The following is a 14,181-nucleotide window of genomic DNA, read 5'->3' on the forward strand; positions in this document are numbered from 1 at the left end:
ATGATCATATGGTTTTTATTCTTCAATTTGTTAATGTGGTGTCTGTCCCATTGATTGATATGTAGACACTAAGTCATCCTTATGTGCCTGGGATAAGCCCCACTTGATCACGGTATTACTAGTTGTTGTTGTCCAGTCTCTGAGTCCAGATTTTTGTGATCCAGGGACTGCAGCACCACCTGGCCCCTCTGTCTTCCCCTGTCTCAAATTCATGTTCACTGAGTCGGCGATTCTGTCGAACCATCTCACTTCCTTTAGGATTGACTGGTTGGATCTCCTTGCAGTCCAACGGACTCTCAAGAGGCTTCTCCAGCACCACGGTTCAAAAGCATCAATTCTTTGGCGCTCAGCCTCCTTTATGGTCCAACTCTCTCATGACTACTGGAAAAACTGTAGCTTTGACTGTGGACCTTTGTTGGCAAACTGATATCTCTGCTTTTTTAATACACTGACTGGGTTTGTCATAACTTTCCTTCCAAGGATCAAGCATCTTTGAATTTCATGGCTGCAGTCACTGCACGCTACAGAGACTTTGGAGTCCAGAAAATAGAATCTGACACTGTTTCTGCCTTTTCCCCTTCTCTTTGCCATGAAGTGATGGAACCAGATGCCATGAACTTAGTTTTTTGATTGTTGAATTTTAAGCCAGCTTTTTCACTCTCTTCTTTCACCTTCATCAAGAGGCTCTTTGCTTGCTCCTCACTTTCTGCCATTAAAATGGTGTCATCTGCATATCTGAGATTACTGATACCTTCTCCCAGCAATCTTCATTCCAACTTGTGATTCATCCAGCCCAGCATTTCACATGATGTACTCAGCATACAAGTTAAATAAGCAGGGTGATAATATACAGTCTTGATGTACTCCTTTCCCAGTTTGGAACCAGCCAGCTGTTCCATCTCTAGTTCTGTTGCTTTTTGACCTGCTTACGGATTTCTCAGGAGTCAGGTAAGGTGATCTGGAACTCTCATCTCTTGAAGAATTTTCCACAGTTTGTTGTGATTCACACAGTCAGAGGCTTTGGTGTAGTCAATGAAGCAGAAGTAGATGTTTTTCTGAAATTCCCTTGCTTTCTCTGTGATCCAGCAGATGTTGGCAATTTGATCTCTGGTTCCTCTGCCTTTTCTAAACCCAGCTTGTACATCTGGAAATTCTCTGTTCATGTACTGTTGAAGCCTAGCTTGAAGGATTTTGAGCATTATCTCACTAGCATGTGAAATGAGTGCAATTGTATGGTAGTTTGAGCATTCTTTGGCCTTGCCTTTCTTTGGGATCGGAATGAAAACTGCCCTTTTCCAGTCCTGTGGCCACTGCTGAGTTTTCCATATTTGCTGGCGTATTGAGTGCAGCACTTTCATAGTGTCATCTTTTAGGATTTGAAAGAGCTCAGTTGGAATCCCGTCACCTCCACTAGCTTTGTTCGTAGTGATGCTTCCTAAGGGCCAATTGACTTCACACTCGAGGATGTCTGACTAGGCGGGTGGCCAACCATCATGGTTATCCGTGTCATTGAGACCTTTCTTGTCTAGTTTTTCAGTCACTTCTTGCCCCCTTTAATCTCTGCTTCTTCTGGCAGGGCCTCCCATTTCTGTCCTTTACTGAGCCTGACCTTGTGTGAAGTGTTCCGTGACATCTCCAGCTTTCCTGAAGAGGTCTCTAGTCTTTCCCATTTTGCTATTTTCTTCTGTCTCTCTGCACTGTTTGTTTAAAGGGCTTTCTTATCTCTCCTTGCTCTTCTCTGGGACTCTGCATTCAGGTGGGGCTGTCTTTCCCTTTCTCCCTTGCTTTCCACTTCTCAGATATTTGTAGGCCTCCTCAGACAACCACATTGCCTTCTCGTGTTTCTTTTTCTTTGGGTAGGTTTTGGTCACTGCTTCCCGTACAGTCTTACCAACCTCCATCCACAGTTCCTCAGACGCCTTCTCAGGTCTGGCCCCTTGCATCTGTTCGTCCCGCTACTGTGCAGTCGTGAGCAGCCCCGCCCACTGTGCAACCATGAGCAGCCCCGCCCACTGTGTAACTGTGAGCAGCCCGCCCTCTGTGCAGTCGTGAGCAGCCCCGCCCTCTGTGCAACCGTGAGCAGCCCCGCCCTCTGTGCAACCGTGAGCAGCCCCGCCCTCTGTGCAGTCGTGAGCAGCCCCGCCCTCTGTGTAACCGTGAGCAGCCCCGCCCTCTGTGTAACCGTGAGCAGCCCCGCCCTCTGTGCAGCCGTGAGCAGCCCCGCCCTCTGTGTAACCGTGAGCAGCCCCGCCCTCTGTGCAGCCGTGAGCAGCCCCGCCCTCTGTGCAACCGTGAGCAGCCCCGCCCACTGTGTAACCGGGAGCAGCCCCGCCCTCTGTGCAGCCGTGAGCAGCCCCGCCCTCTGTGTAACCGTGAGCAGCCCCGCCCTCTGTGCAGTCGTGAGCAGCCCCGCCCTCTGTGCAGCCGGGAGCAGCCCCGCCCCTTCATTCTCAGAGCTTTTGGTAGCGCCCTCTGCTCTTGCCCAGTAGCACGCTGGACACTTTCGACCTGGGGGCTCATCTTCCAGAATCATATTTTTTTGCCTTTTCTTACTGTCCATGGGTTTTCCAGGCAAGAATACTGGAGTGGGCTGCCATTTCCTTCTCCAGTGGACCATGTTTTGTCAGAACTCTCCACTGAGACTGGTCTGTCTTGGGTGGCCTTGCAGGGCTTCATAGCTTCATTGAATTGCACAAGCCCCTTCGCCACAGCAAGCTGTGGTCCATGAAGAGGGATCATGGTGTTTGATCTTATTTTTAATGTTTATGGGATTTGGTTTGCTCGTATTTAATTGACAGTTTTTACATCTATGTTCATCAGGGATTTCAGCCTATAATTTTCTTTTTGTGTGTTGTATCTGTCTGGTTTTGGTAGCGAGGTGATGCTGGCCTCAGAGAACGAGTTCAGCAGCGTTCCTTACTCTTCAGTTTTTTGGAAGCATTTCAGGACAGGTGTTCTCTCTTCTCTAAATGTTTTGTAGATTCACTTGTAAAAGTGTTTGGTCTTGGACCTCTGTTTGTGGGGAGCTCTCATTGTTATTACTGACTCGGTTTCATTGCTGTTAATTGGTCCATATTTTTTATCTTCCTGGTTTAGATTGTCATTTCTAGACATGTGTCCATTTCTCTAGGTGGTGGTTCTTACAGGCATACAGTTGCCATAGCACCCTCTGCCTGTCTTTATTTCTGTAGTGTCAGTCGTAACTTCTTTTCTGACTGTTGATTTGAGCTCTCTTTTTTTTGGATGAGTCTGGCTAAAGGTTTGTCAATTTTTTTTATCCTTTGAAGGAACTAGGTTGATTTCATTGATCTTTCCAGTTACTTTTGGTCCCTGTTTGATCTGTTCCTACTCTGGTCATTATGCTTCTTCTGCTGACTTTGTTGTCGTTGTTCAATCACCAACTCATGTCCAACTTTCTGCAACCCCATGGATGGACAGGCTTCCCTGTCCTTCACTATCTACAGGAGTTTGCCCAGATTCGTGCGCATTGAGTCGGTGATGCCATCCAACCGTCTCATCCTCTGTTGCCTTCTTCTCCCACCTTCAATCTTTCCCAGCACCAGGGTCTTTCCAATCAGTCGGCTCTTGGCATCAGGTGGCCAAAGTATTGGAGCTTCAGCATCAGTCCCTCCAATGAATATTCAGGGTTGATTTCCTCTAGGATTGACTGCTTTGATCTCCTTGCTGTCTGCTAACTGTGGATTTTGTTTATTCCTCTTTTTCTAATTCCTTTGGTCAAGGTTAGGTTGTGTGAGGTTTTCTGTGTATCCTGAGGTAGGCCTGTACTGCTACAAACACCCCTCTTAGAACTGGCTTTGCAGCGTCCGAAGGTCTCGGGGCGCTGTGCCTCCGTCTCGTCGGCCTCCGGGTGCGCTCTGCGCTCGCTTCTGGCCTCTTCCGTGATCCATCAGCTGTTCAGTAGCACCTTGTTTAGCCCCCGTGTGTTTGTGGGTTTTGCAGGGTTTTTTCTTTTTTGTAGTTGAATTCTAGTCTCATAGCCTTGTGGTTGTAATAGATGCTTGATGTGATTCCAGCTTTATTAAATCTACTGTGACTTGTGTTAAGTAGTACAAATCTATCCTGGAGAATATGCATTTGGAAAGAATATGTGTCTGCTGCTTTTGAGTGGATTACGTTCATCTGGTCTGACGTGACATGTGGTCAGTGTCCCTGTCCTGATGCTCCGTGCGGGTCGTCTGTCCGTTGGTGTGAGTGGGTTGAGGTCCCCTCCTGTTATGTTGCTGTTGGTTTCTCCCTTTATGTCTTTTATCGTTTTCCTTACTCATTTAGGTGCTCCTATGTTCGGTGCATATATAATTGTTGTGTCTTCTTTTTGGAGTCACCCCTTGATCATTATGTCCTTTCCCTTTTTGTCTCTTGCAATACTCTTTATTTTAAAGTATATTTTTCTGGCATAAGTACTGCTTCCTGACTTTGTTTGGATTTCCGTTTGCATCAAATACCTTTTTTCGTTCCCCTTGCTTTCGGGCTGTGTATCTTTAGGTCTGAAGTGTGTCTCTTGTCGGCAATATATGTATGTACGGGTCTTGTTTTTGTATCAGAGTGTAGTCAGCCACTCTGTCTTCTGACTGGAGCATTTAACCCGCTTACATCTAAAGTGCTTAGTGCTCTGTCTGTGCCTGCTGTCATTCTTACTGTTCTGAGATTGCTTCTGTGGTTCTTTCCTTCATCTCCTCTCCTGTTGTTCTTGTTCTCTCTCTTTTGTGGTTCTTTCGTTCATTTCCTCTCTTGTTCTTGGCCCTCGTGATTTGATGGCTGTCTTCAGTGTTGTGTTTGGATGTCTTTCCCTGTTTCGTGTGTGCGTCTATCATAGTTTCCTGGTTTGTAATTACCATGCGGTTTGTATATAGCAGTATATATACATATATATGTGATAATTTCAAGTTGCTGATCGCTCTAATTTCAAAAAAGATTTTAATAACCCTGCATTTTTCATTCTTTCCCCTCCAAGATTGCTGTTTTTGACATCATATTTTACATCCTTTCATTTTGTCTATCCCTTAACTGCTTATTGTGGATATAGTTGATTTTACTAGTTGTTCTTTTAACCTGTCTGCAGGGATCAAACCCAGGTCTCCCAGATTGCAGGTGGATTCTTTGCCATCTGAGCCGCCAGGGCCCACTAGCTTTGTACTTGGTTGAGTTATCGATACTTCCTTTCCTGCGTATTTGCCTTTCCAGCGAGAGTCTTCCTTTTGTAATGTTCATGTTTCTAGTTGTCACCTTTTTCCTGTCTTTTGCTTAGAGAAATCCCTTTAACATTTCTTGTAAAGCTGGTTTTGTGGTGCTGAACTCTCTTAGCTTTTGCTTGTGTATAAAACTTGTGCTTTCTTCATCCAGCCCAAAGGAGAGCCTCGCTGAGGAGGGTATTCTTGATTGCAGGCCTTTCCTTCTCATTGCTTTAAATATAGCATGCCTCTTCCTTCTGTCTTGCCGAGTTTTTGCTGAAAAGTCAGCTGATGACTATAGGGCAGTTCCCTTGTTTATAGCTTGTTGCTTTTCCGTTGGTGCTTTTAATGTTCTCTCTTCATCTCTAACTTCTGCCGATTTAATTCCGAGGTGTCTTGGTATAATCCTCTTTGGGTTATTCTTGATTAGGACCCAGTGTTTCCTGGACCCAGATGTCTGTTTCTCTTCCCAGGTTAGGGAAGTTTCCAGCTGTTATGGCTTCAGATATGTTCTGTGGCCCCTTCTCTCGTTCTCCTGCTGGGATTCCTGTAGCGTGAATGTTGGTGCATCTGATGTTGTCCTGAGGTCACCTGCCCCGTTTATTTACGTGCACTTTCTCCTTGTTCTGTTCAGTGTACCGGCCACCACTCTCTCTTCGGTCACTGGTCCCTTCCTCTGTGTCACTTGGTCGCCTCTTGATTCCTTCTAGTGCATTTCCATTTTAATGTTGGTTTTCACCTCTGGTCGTTCTTTGTATTTTCTGACTGTCTGTTAAAGCCTCCCCACTCTTTTTTGAGTTCTTTGGTCACCTTCACAGTTATCGCCTGGATCTTTTTCTCAGGGAGATCGCCTGTTTCTAGTTGTTTTTTGGAGTTTTTTCTTGTTCCTTCATTTAGAACATGTTCTGTTGCTTCACTTTGCCTAACTTGCTGTTTTTATTTCTGCGTGTCTAGCAGGTTGGTTCTGTTTCCCGATCTTGGAGAAGTGGCCTTTAGTAGGAAGTGTCCTGTGCATGCCAGCGGTACACCCCACTGTGGTCAGCAGCGCCCCATGCTCTAGGGGTGCCCCTGTGTGGGCTCTGGGGCCCCGGGGCTGCTGCTGGTGACTGGTGAGGGAGTCAGTGCAGGAAATCCCAGGGCTGCTGCCAGCCTGCAGGAGGTGGACCGGGTCAGCCCACGGCAGGCAGTGGCCTGCGGTTGTCCTGGGGCTGGTGTCCACCCACTGGTGTGTGAGGCTGGTCTCGAGGCTGGCTCAGGCTGCTCGTGGACAGGGCCGGGCCCCAGGCGTGTCTGGGTCTGGAGTCTGCCCGCTGGTGGGTGGACCTGGGCTCCAGGGTCCACGGACGCAGGTCCCTGTGTCCCCATCCAGCGCCTGTGCTGGTGTGAGGGGCTGGCTGTCTGGGGGCCGTCATGGGCTCAAGGACTCATCAGACAGCCTGTCTGCTGGGGAGGGGTGCAGGTGCACGTCCCTGCCTGCTTGGTTGCTGGGCCTGAGGCCTCCCATGCTGTGTGTGTTGCTGGGGGCCAGGTGTCGCAGGTACTGGGCTAGAGGGAGGGTCCCACCGTGGCGCTGGCCTGCAGCGGCGTCCTTGGGGCGGGACCAGCTCCCAGTGTGGCTGCTGCCAGTGTCTTGTCCCCAGTGTCATGGCCTGCCTTCTCAGGGACACTCCGGTCAGCCGGTGGGTCCGATCTGGCTCTTTTAAAGTCCCTGCTTCCGCCCTGGGTTGTGGGGTGTGTGAAGCTCCGTGTGTGCCTGCAGGAGCAGAGTCTCTGCTCCTCACAGCCCTCGGGGACTCCCCGAGGGAGCCCCACTGGCCTCAAAGCCCTGCATTCTGGGGGCTCGCCCTCCTTGGCACAGGACCCCAGCTGGGGCACCCCTCAGCCCCTCGCTGCCTGGAGGCGACCTCCGTGGTTAGTCGCTCTGCCACGGGTGGGCCACCCGTCCTGCCATCTTGCGGTGCCCGCTTCTCTCTCCTTAGCTGTGGCAGACCCTTCCTGGCCAGCCCCGTCACAGTGGTCATTCTGGAGAGCCCTGGAGGGCCGTGCTCCGGGTCTCCTGCTCCACTGTCCCGCCCATCCCCTCGCAGTGGTCACTCTGGAGGGCCCTGGAGGGCCGTGCTCCAGGTCTCCTGCTCCACCATCCTGGCCGTCCCCTTGCGGTCAGCTGTGTGTGTGTTTGTGTGGATGCAGTTTGGGGTTTGGTGGTTGTCCTAGCCTGCCTGACGTTTCACTGTGTTGAGCCTGGCTCTTTCTGTGAGTCAACTCCGGCTTTCTTGGGATCTGCAGGGCAGGCTCAGCTGGTGCCCACGTGCTCTTTAAGGTCGGGAGGGCCCCGAGGAGCCATGAGTGCATGGGTGTGGACGCGGCAGCAGGTGTTTGTGGAGCTCGAGCAGCGACGCTGGAGGGCTGCGTTTGCGGTGCGCCTGGACCAGGCCCGGGGCCTCTGCACACCCAGGTGTTTGTGTCCGGTGTGTATCAGCTGCAGACGGCCTCACACCTGTTGGGAGCTGTTTGGAACTTGGCACCATTGGACCTTTGAGGAGCTTCCCTGCTCGTTCACGCGGAGGTGTCCGTGGTTAGGGTGCAACCTCTGCCTGTCTGGTGTCTTCCCAGGGCGTCACCCTCACGGACCTTCAGGAAGCAGAGAGGACGTTCAGCCGGTCGAGGGTAGAGCGTCAGGCTCAGGAGCAGCCCAGCCTGAAGCCCGTGGGTCCCGGAGCGCTTGAGGGCGGCCCCCGGAAGCACGAGCCTGTGGCAGCCCCCACCCAGGAAGCCGGGAAGAGCTGCCAGCCCTGGGGCCGGAGCCCCGAGGGAGAGGTGAGCGCCGGCGTGGAGAGCAGGGTCTGGGGGGCGGCCGGGGGGCTCTTGCTCACGGGGAGTCAGTGCTTGCTGCTCTGCAGTGGACACCTCTCAGGAAGCCTGTTTACGTCCATCTGCGGTTTGCGGGCCTGTGTAACTGAAAGAATTCAGAAGATGTTGTCCTTAAGTGATACGTTGTTTCCTTGGGAGTTAGCTAACGTGCTTGTTTCCAGTCTCACTGAGACGTGATGGGCAGGTTAGGCTGCAGCACACTTCCTGTGCGTGTGCCCCGTGAGATGACTGCCACCACGAGCCTGGTTAACGCACGTGAGCATCTTTCAGTTCTGAAAAGAAAGGTCTCGATATAATAGAACGCAGGTAGAAATAGAAGCGTTTATTATTGTTTATGCCTGGCACTGCGTTAGCTGTTTCACATATATGAAACTGTTCAGTCCTCAGCGCAGCCCTGTGAGATAAATACTAGTCCTTCTTGCACTGAGGCTGTGGGGTGTTCAGCACTTTGCTTGGCATCTCCGTGACTCAGGAGAGCCCGACGGGTTCCCTGGCAGCCCAGCAGATAGTAGGCTGCGCTATCCCTGCAGGGCCCAGCTTCAGCCTTGGCTGGGGGCTGTGATCCCATCGCCGCACGGCGCGGCCAGACACCAGTGAGGGATTTGGAAGACGAGGTGGCGAGGCGCTGAGCCGCAGCCCACGGCCTCTCCTGCGCTGCCGCGGGCGTCCTGCCGTGCGCCGCGCCCCTTTAGGGCCAGCGCAGTCAGAGGTGTCGGGTCCTGTTTAGAGTGAGCGTGTTCCTGGTTCACTGAAGACGTCCAGCGATAACTTTTGTCTCGGGGTGATTGTCAATACCATTCCTTTTCACGCCCAGAAATGCCCCTGTTGGGACGATAAATTTTATGGTGACCATGGTTGCAGGAAGAGAAGTCTTCCTGCTCTTTAGGAGCCACGGTTCTGTTGTTTATTTGATCTGTTTTATCAGCCAATGTTTTTTGAGTACTTGCTACGTACAAGGTTCCATTCTAAGCACGTAGCATACGGTATCTCATCCAGTCCTCCCAGGCCTCTCTGAGGAAGAGCTTGTTTTCCCTGTTTTACGAAGGAGGAAGTGGAGACTCAGAACTCGAGTCGCCTTCTTAGGTCACGCGGCTCATTTGTGCCGAAGCTAGAATTTGAGCCACATCCTGTCAGACTCCCAAGCTGACTGTATCTTATTGCTTCTGTCTCTATAACTTATAAACAGAAAATCAGACAATCTCTGCATGTAGTGAGAATTTATCTCTGCATCTTCAACAAATAAATGCTAAGGTGTATTGTCGAGTTCTGTCCTAACTCTCAAGGAAAAAAAAGTTCAAAGAAGAACTTTTTTTTACTTTTATTTTGGGGGTGGGGGTGCACATGCAGGATCTTGGGGTGCCCAGCCCAAGATCACGCCCACACCCCTTGCAGTGGGAGTGCATCTTGACGCCAGCTGCCAGGGAAGTCCCAGAAAGTGGGGTTTTTAGTGTCAGCAAGCCTAGTTATGTCAAGTTGATAGAAGGCTCATAAATTGGCAGAAGGTCCAGATTTGATCTGTTTTTAGATGACTCTTACATTGTTTTTTCCTATCCTGAGCTTATTTTCCCACATACACCCTGCCTTTCCATGCCCCAATTTGAAAGGCCAGCATCCTTCCTGTTTGCTTTGTAGAATCAAAGGAGTTGTGTTAGCAAGCCGGTGCTTCCAGCCGGTGCTTCCAGCGCCCTTCCGTCAGTTTAGGAGGAACTTCCTGGGCTGCTGTCACCCGGCAGTGTCGTCAGAGTAGGCGTTCAGACCTGTTTCCTTTCTGGCTGGTTAAGTGCTCATAAGCCTCTTAATGTAGAAAAGCCCATTTTTAATAAACCTACTGTCCCTACGCTTTCATTGGACTTGACCCCCGACGTCTCGTCCTATGGGTTGTTCTAGCCCGTGTATCATCCCCTGCAGTGTCCAGCTCAGCCCGAGCAGCCCACAGCGCCAGCGTCCCCATCTGCTCCGAGACCCTCGCTCTACACCAGCTCCTACCTGCTCCGGACGGGTGGGTCCTCCGCCCCCGACTCAGAGAGCTCAGAGCCCCCCACAGGCACTGCCGGGACGCGGGACATGGACAAAAACGGTACGTTGGGCTTCGGGAAGCACAGGCCTCCAGTGCGCGTGCCCCGGGCTCCTGAGCTCCAAGCCTTGTCTCCTCCCTGAACAGAGGGCGAAGAAGCAGAGCCGGGCGACCAGTCCTCCGGCAGGCTGTCCGTCCGCGAGAGGAGGCGGCCCCGGGAGCGCCGGCGGGGCACGGGCATCAACTTCTGGACAAAGGACGTAAGTGGCCCGTCTGTGCCAGGCGTCGTGTGTGCCGCCCGCTGTCCTGTGTGGGTGCAAGAGAGTCCCACCCGGCGCTGCGGGCGCTGCGTGTCAGGACGCGTCACGGGAAAGACAGACCGCAGGGGCGTGGCTCATCTGGGAGGCTCTGGCTTGGCACCCAGGGCAGTGCCAAGCGCACGGGCAGGGGGCAAGGGCGCGGCGGGTGCAGGCAGAGCCAGCGCACAAGCCCTGCGGAGGGAGCCGCCCCCGGGGCTCTCAGAGTGTCGTCTGACTCAGGGTTACCCTTCCGAAGGACAAGAAGGAGCGGGTGACGCGACACAGCATGACTTTGGCTCCGAGCGAGGACAGGGCTCCGTGCATCTGCGCCCCGCTGGCCTCTCCTGCTGGCTCAGCCCGCGCCTGACGTTTACGGACCGAGCGGCCGGGGTCAGGCGTTGGGAACTAGATGGCCGCTTCTCTGAGGCTGGAAGAGAGGCGATGGTGGTCACTGTTAGAAGCGGTGGGTGTGAGCGTCCGGTCGCCATGGGAGCTCAGTTCTCTTCCCACCGGGGTGTCAGCTCGGGCTGCAGGAGGCGCTCCGAGGCGCTTCTGAGGCCGCAGCGATGGCCCCCTGGCCGCCAGCCCTCCCTGCCCAGGCGCGTGCTGACGGGGCTGACTGGTGCCACCAGCTCTGTCTGTGACCGTGACTGCTTGTTTTTCTTCCGCCTGCCTTTCCAGGAAGATGAAACGGAAGTCCCGGAAGAGGTGAAGAAAGCGTGGGTAAGTGACCCGCGGTGAGGCTGCCCTGTGGGGCCGCCCTGCCTGCATCTGCCCATCTAACAGAGGAGCAGGCTGCGTGCAGGCTTGGGTCTGGGGTCAGGGGACGCTGCCCTGGGCTGCGCCGCCTGCTCACCCGCGTCCCGTCTCCTTAGGTGGTGCGCCGGGCCCGTGTTCCTGCTTGAGGTTTCCTGCGCCTCCGGCCAGGCTCTTAACTCGATTTCCAACTCTGTCTCCTCTCTCTTGTGCTGTTGGAGTGTGTGAAGTCCTTTGAAATCTTGGGAAGAAAAGTGCAGTAATGCGGTTTCTCATGTATCAGCATCCTCTGCACCCTGGCAGAGAGAAGCAGAGGGCGGGGTGGAGACCGTCGGAAGTCACTTACACTTGCCTCTTGAAAGGAGGTTTCGCTCTGGCCTGTGCAGCTCCCAGGCCTGCCCGCCTGGCGCCCTCGCCTGCCTGGGGGTGGCTTGCGAGCAGCGGCTCCATGCTCCTGAGCAGCACCCTGCGTCTTTCCTTTTTCTTCCTTTGGGCTTTTTGTTTTCTTGGCTGTGCTGCGTGGCTCCCGGGGTTAGGGTTGGGGGGTCTTCTCTGCCCGACCAAGGCTGGAACCCGGGCCACCAAGTGACGCACCAAGTCCTGACCACTGCACCGCGGGGACGTCCTCCTGCTGTTTCTCCAGAAGGAAGGGATTGGTCTGGCTTTGACCAAATGAATTGAGAGAATATGTGCATTTCTATTGGAAATTACTAAATAGATGGCCTTTTTTCTACCCTAGGTTATGTGACAGTATGTTATCAGAACATATACAATAACTCATCCTGACAGTCAATGGCTAGTTCATTTTTAGAGAGGAAGTAGGAATGCTCTGCTGTCGTTGACCTGCCTGAATTGGGGTCGAGACCCAGAATGGTCAGGAGTGGCCTATAGAGGCGGTGCCGTCGGGACCACTGAGACGGGTGCAGCCGCCTCGTGGGGGCAGGGCTGCAGCTGGCTCACAGGGGAGGGCTGGGGGGCGGTGTGGGCACAGATGCCCGAGGAGGCCCCCAGGGCAAGGTGTGTGCCCGTGACCGTGACCTCGTTCCTGGGGGTCACCAGGGCTTTGGGAGACAGAGTAAGCTGTGACTGACACCTAACGGGAGAGCCCGAGTGTGAATGCAGAGCTTGGACATGGCCACCGCGTGTGGAGGGGCGTCGAGGTGGGCAGCTCCACACAGGAGCCCAGCGGGGAGGCTTAGGCTGCGTCCCTGCGGGGAGGCTGCAGTATCCGCGTTTCTGGGCTCCTTGGTGCCGGGGCACCAGGCGGGGATGCCGAGTGTGGGCTTAGGAGGGCAGGGTGTGCGGTGAGCCCGTGCCCCGACGCCAGCCTGGCCCTGGTGAGCTCTTCTCCGGCTGCCTGTTCAACTGGGCAGGTGTGATGCCGGGGTCCACCGGCCCCCAGGGCAGTGGGTCCGGTCCCCATGGACCCTGGGAGTCCATCCCCAGTCAGGGGAGAGCTAGAATGATCCCAAATGTGTGTGGATGTCTCTCCTCCTCTCAGAGACTAGAGCCTGGTTAGAAAAGCTTTGTTGTCTAACCCTAATCTGTGTTGATGTCGTGGGCGTCTGTTTCCTGTCGTGTAGCTCAGCTAGAGAAGTGGCGCTGACATGCATGTCCGGGTACGATTTACGACTGGAACGGCCCTAGGTGCTCTCAATTCTGGGTGAGAGGAGAGGCCCCGTGCGCTTCTGTGGGGTGACACAGGAATGCATCCAGGCCCCACGTGGTGCACCCATTGAGGCAAACCCCGGCCGTCTGGAAAAGCCACGAGGTGGTGAGACCGCAGGTGATGCAGGGGTCGCGTCTCAGCAGCCCCTTGGCGCAGTGCTGGGAGCAGGTCTGCACGGCTGTCCGCGGGAGGCGGGTGCCCTCCCAGAAGTCCTCGCCTGTCTTCATCTTGGAAGTGAGGCCGAACCGAGTCTGGGTTTGACGCGAGGGAGGCGGCTGCCCCCTGGGCCCGGGGCGGGCTGTGTGCTCAGGGCCCTGCAGGCGCTGCATCTTTTCTCGCTTGAGCCTTCGGCCTGCCTTTGTTCTGTTTACGCTGTTTGGTCTCTCTGTTCTTGTTTCCCGATCCCCAGGCCAGTTCCAACGTGTGGTTGAGTTCATCACTAGAGGGCACACGTGTCTCGGAGCCGTGGTGAGCAAGAAGAGCCGTGCCTGAGGAGGCCAGGCGGGAGGCAGGTGACTTGGCAGGGAATCCACGTCCGTGCGGGGAAGCTGCCCGCCTCCCAGACGTGGGCACCTTGGAGCTGGGAGGAAGTTAGAGAAAGCCTGAGTGAGGGGCCTTGCCTCACAGAGGGAGCTCTGAGTCCTGGGCCAGTGGAGCACCCGGGGAGCGAGCGCGCTCCAGGTGGCCCCGGCCCACGTCAGGAGCCTCTGTGACTGTGCGGGGCCGACCTCACGGCCCCTGTGGTTCCCCGTCCCTACTTAGGGACACAGATGAAGCCTCATGAAGAGGCTTAGCGGTGGGGTGTGGAGGGCTTCCAGGCTCAGAAGCTTTGCCCCGTGGAGGTGGGCCTACCAATGCCTGGCACGCGTCTCTCACACCAACCCAGAGGCTCTCCAGACCCAACGGTCTTCGGGTTTTTCTGGAGGCTTCATCAAGTGCATAATTCATTATTACCTCAGTCTCCACCCCCTCTACCTTCCCTCAGAAGATGGAGGGTGAGTCTAGACGTTCCTAGCTGGTTTTCTTGTTAAAGTATATTAATGCACAGTATGTGTGAGCTTCAGCTGTGCAGAGTAGTGATCCACAGTCTTGGAGATTATGCCCGTTTACAGCTCTTGCAGAATGTTTGCCGTGCTCCGCACGTCATGCAGCCGTCCTTCCGGCCTCCTGCCCCGTGGGAGGTGCACCTCTCACTCCTCCATCGTTGTCTTTTTACTGAGCAGGTTCCGTGTTTGAGTTGAGTTGCTGGTGGCATTGCGCCTCCTCGCGTGAAGGAAGGTTCCCTTGAAGGGCGGCTCAGAGGCCACGTGAGAGTCTGATCCGTGTCTGGGGGAGCGCTTCCCTGCTGCCCTGACCTGGGCGTGTGTCTCTCCGCCAGGATGC

General features: G+C 54.1%; 1 protein-coding gene across 24 annotated transcripts in view; it reads left to right on the forward strand.

Moving 5' to 3' along the window:
- PPP1R12B (protein phosphatase 1 regulatory subunit 12B) overlaps positions 1 to 14,181 on the forward strand; it is a 171,140-nt gene that overhangs the window by 105,265 nt on the left and 51,694 nt on the right. For 11 of the 24 annotated variants that reach the window (XM_025285256.3, XM_025285259.3, XM_044942599.2 and 8 more), the window contains 4 exons: positions 7,803 to 8,006; positions 9,948 to 10,137; positions 10,222 to 10,334; positions 11,055 to 11,096. In XM_025285256.3, coding sequence (XP_025141041.3) covers positions 7,803 to 8,006; positions 9,948 to 10,137; positions 10,222 to 10,334; positions 11,055 to 11,096 — 549 coding nt within the window. The other 13 variants (XM_025285261.3, XR_006550981.2, XM_025285265.3 and 10 more) reach the window with 13 other exon arrangements.

This window comes from Bubalus bubalis, chromosome 5, assembly GCF_019923935.1.
Source record: "Bubalus bubalis isolate 160015118507 breed Murrah chromosome 5, NDDB_SH_1, whole genome shotgun sequence".
Lineage (NCBI taxonomy): Eukaryota > Metazoa > Chordata > Mammalia > Artiodactyla > Bovidae > Bubalus > Bubalus bubalis.